The sequence below is a fragment of the Bactrocera tryoni genome, chromosome 3, assembly GCF_016617805.1.
Source record: "Bactrocera tryoni isolate S06 chromosome 3, CSIRO_BtryS06_freeze2, whole genome shotgun sequence".
NCBI lineage: Eukaryota > Metazoa > Arthropoda > Insecta > Diptera > Tephritidae > Bactrocera > Bactrocera tryoni.
In genome coordinates, this window is record NC_052501.1 from 5,206,667 (window position 1) to 5,209,385 (window position 2,719).

Sequence of the window (2,719 nt, forward strand, 5' to 3'; positions counted from 1 at the left end):
GAAGATAATTATGCGTAAGTAAACTTTACTTTAAGCAAGGAAGGAAGGACTAAGCTCGGTATATTTTCTTGATTATTAAATATCAAAGTCAGGACATATTTTCAAGTGTTGGCAAAACTTTATACATAACAAAGAAGTTTCTGAGAATTCAACCTTCACCAATCGAAATTCGAAATTGTCTTAATAACTTTAAAAGAAAAGGTCATTTCTAGTTTCATTACTAGGTTTTTTTCGTGTCCGGTTTATTTAATCAATAATCACTTTTTAGTGTTTGAAATGTAAGCTGGATTGGATGAAGGGAGTTGAAAAATTGCGGTCTACGCCCTTGTCCAAAGTTTATACCGGTTTCGTTGCAGCTCTTAGATATCAAATCTTTGGTAGTTTAATCTTTGTGATTTTGTAAGATATACATACATGTACTTTATAACTTTTTAAAAAATTTAAACCACAGATGCTTCTCTTTTCATCGATACTCTGTAACGAATAACAGTTTCGTATTATAATTTTGAAATTTTGATAGTTTTGAACTTGTCTTGTCATCCTGATTATTTTAATATATGTAGATAGTATATCATATTTATGTCGATTGGTTTTAGGTGTTACAATCCCTCATTGTATTCCATCGATACTTAAATACTTTCCTGAACTATATTTGTATGTGGTAAATTATCGAACCGATACTTTGTCATGATGCTAATATTAGAAAAGGCCTACGGTTATTTAATTTTTTCAAAAACACAACCCTACGAGTGGTACAAAGCCCTCGAAGGCGGTGGACATGTCTCGGCATCTCTCGAAAGTTCGGTCAAATGATTTTGGTGGATATTTTGGGTAAGAAACGCGTTCTTGATCGACTCGTTCTGATAAAGGTAATTTTTTTCAAGAGTACCGTAAACAAGTCCTTTTGATATTCCGATCCTTTATATATTCAAAGCATTATAACTGCCGATGAGACATGGGTTTATGAGTTTACCATGCAAGCAAATCAACAATTATCGGAATGGAACCCGTTTTCAGTCGATCGAAGAGATAAAACTAAATTCGTTAAAGGAGGTGAAGGCCAGCCCAAGAAGTGCTTATTAAAAGTGTTTCGAGGACTGGAAAAATCCTTGGTAAAGGTGTATTACATTTGGTGAGGATTACTTTGAAAGCGACAAAATAGATATTGATGAATTATTGAATATTTTGCATTTTATTTACAATTTCCTGGTACTTTTTTGTCATAATATACTTCCTTTTAGAAGCTGTCTTCGATTCGCTATTTCTCTGCTCGCTTCTGTTCTTAAATAAATTACGTGTGAAAGCAACAACAAAGTTATCGAGTTGAGTTCGTATAAGAAAGTGTACGAATACCTTATTAAAGTGATATAGCCGCAGAGAACGTATAGAGAGAAGATTCACGGTGCGGAAATTATCAAAACATTTCATTTTACGTTCTCTATTTTAGATCAGTTTTTGTAATGTGAATGGTTCAAATAACAAATAAAATATAAAAATTCCTGTATTTTTGAAATATAAAACTTGAAATCAATTATAGTTGTTTGTAGAAAACCCAAATTCGGTCTTTTATTTGTCCTATTTCTTTTCAGAATCTTCAAAACCTTCATCGAATTATCAGCTGGTGCCACGGGAAACCTTTGTTGGCGGACGCAACTGTGGCACTCCCATCCATGCAGACCGTTCATTCCACAGAAACTATAATCTACCGGCCAAAGTGATACCCAGCAAAGGTTATGCTTATATATACTCTGGCTTTGAGGGAATACAGAAAACACACTATGAGGTGCTAGTGAATCAAAGCTATGCGCGTGTAACTTCCTACGGGGGTTCGGTGACCATCAACGCTGGAGGCGGTGGTACCATATCCAATGGTGAGCCATTATACATACAAGTAGATCGTTGCACTTATGCCAACAGTTTAACCGTTGATAAAATACATCCATCAAATGGCTGTTTGTATAAACCGGTTGGAGGTAAAGTAGTGCGTTTTCACTGAAGTAAAGTGCAGATCAGAAAGGCCGATACCAATACATATTAATGTGTCTATAAGTGTCGAGTATTAGACATTGTTTTATATCTGGTGGAGTTGAGAGAAACTGCGACAGTGTCAGTGAGCACAAATATAAAGACACCCACTGAGGACTATGGAACCTTACATTTTCACAATATTTTTATTCTATCGTGAAACAAACTATTCTGTGCTTTTATATTCATTTTAAATATATTACGGGTTCAAGAAGTATATTGGATCCAATAGACCTTAACTTTAGTGGACTTAATATAACAAAATAAAAACCTTTATATGCACCCAACATTTTAACTAAACGTTTTAATTAAATTTAATAAAGAAAATATTTTGTTTTTTGATTTCAAAAATATAAAATCGAGAACACTCTTATATTGTTTCCCTTTCGAAAAGGCATTGAAGTAATGAACTCTTGGTAAGAATATTTTTTTTATAATCGGAATCTTATAAATTCTAGTGGAGCAAAATTGCAGTGAAGGATAGGTAGTTGGTGATACAACGCCACCAGCACCACCACCAAGAAGAGAAGACATAAACCCACCATATCCCGTACTCCCATTATGAACGTAAAACCATATATACCACTACAAGATGTGAAGCTCCCATTAGGACTATCAATGCCACAACCACTTGGTCCACCAGCAACAACCGATACCTACAATCCGCGTGCAGCTTTCGATCCAACTATGAAGT

The 2,719-nt window shown here is 34.6% G+C and overlaps 1 protein-coding gene across 1 annotated transcript; it reads left to right on the forward strand.

The window, feature by feature from the left end:
• Nucleotides 1-809: 809 nt before the first annotated feature.
• LOC120773038 lies at nucleotides 810-2,301 on the forward strand. The gene is made up of 2 exons (XM_040101967.1): nucleotides 810-831; nucleotides 1,590-2,301. The coding sequence occupies exons 1-2, from the start codon at nucleotides 810-812 to the stop codon at nucleotides 1,994-1,996; spliced, it is 429 nt and encodes a 142-aa protein (XP_039957901.1). The 3' UTR covers nucleotides 1,997-2,301.
• The last annotated feature ends 418 nt before the right edge of the window (nucleotides 2,302-2,719 follow it).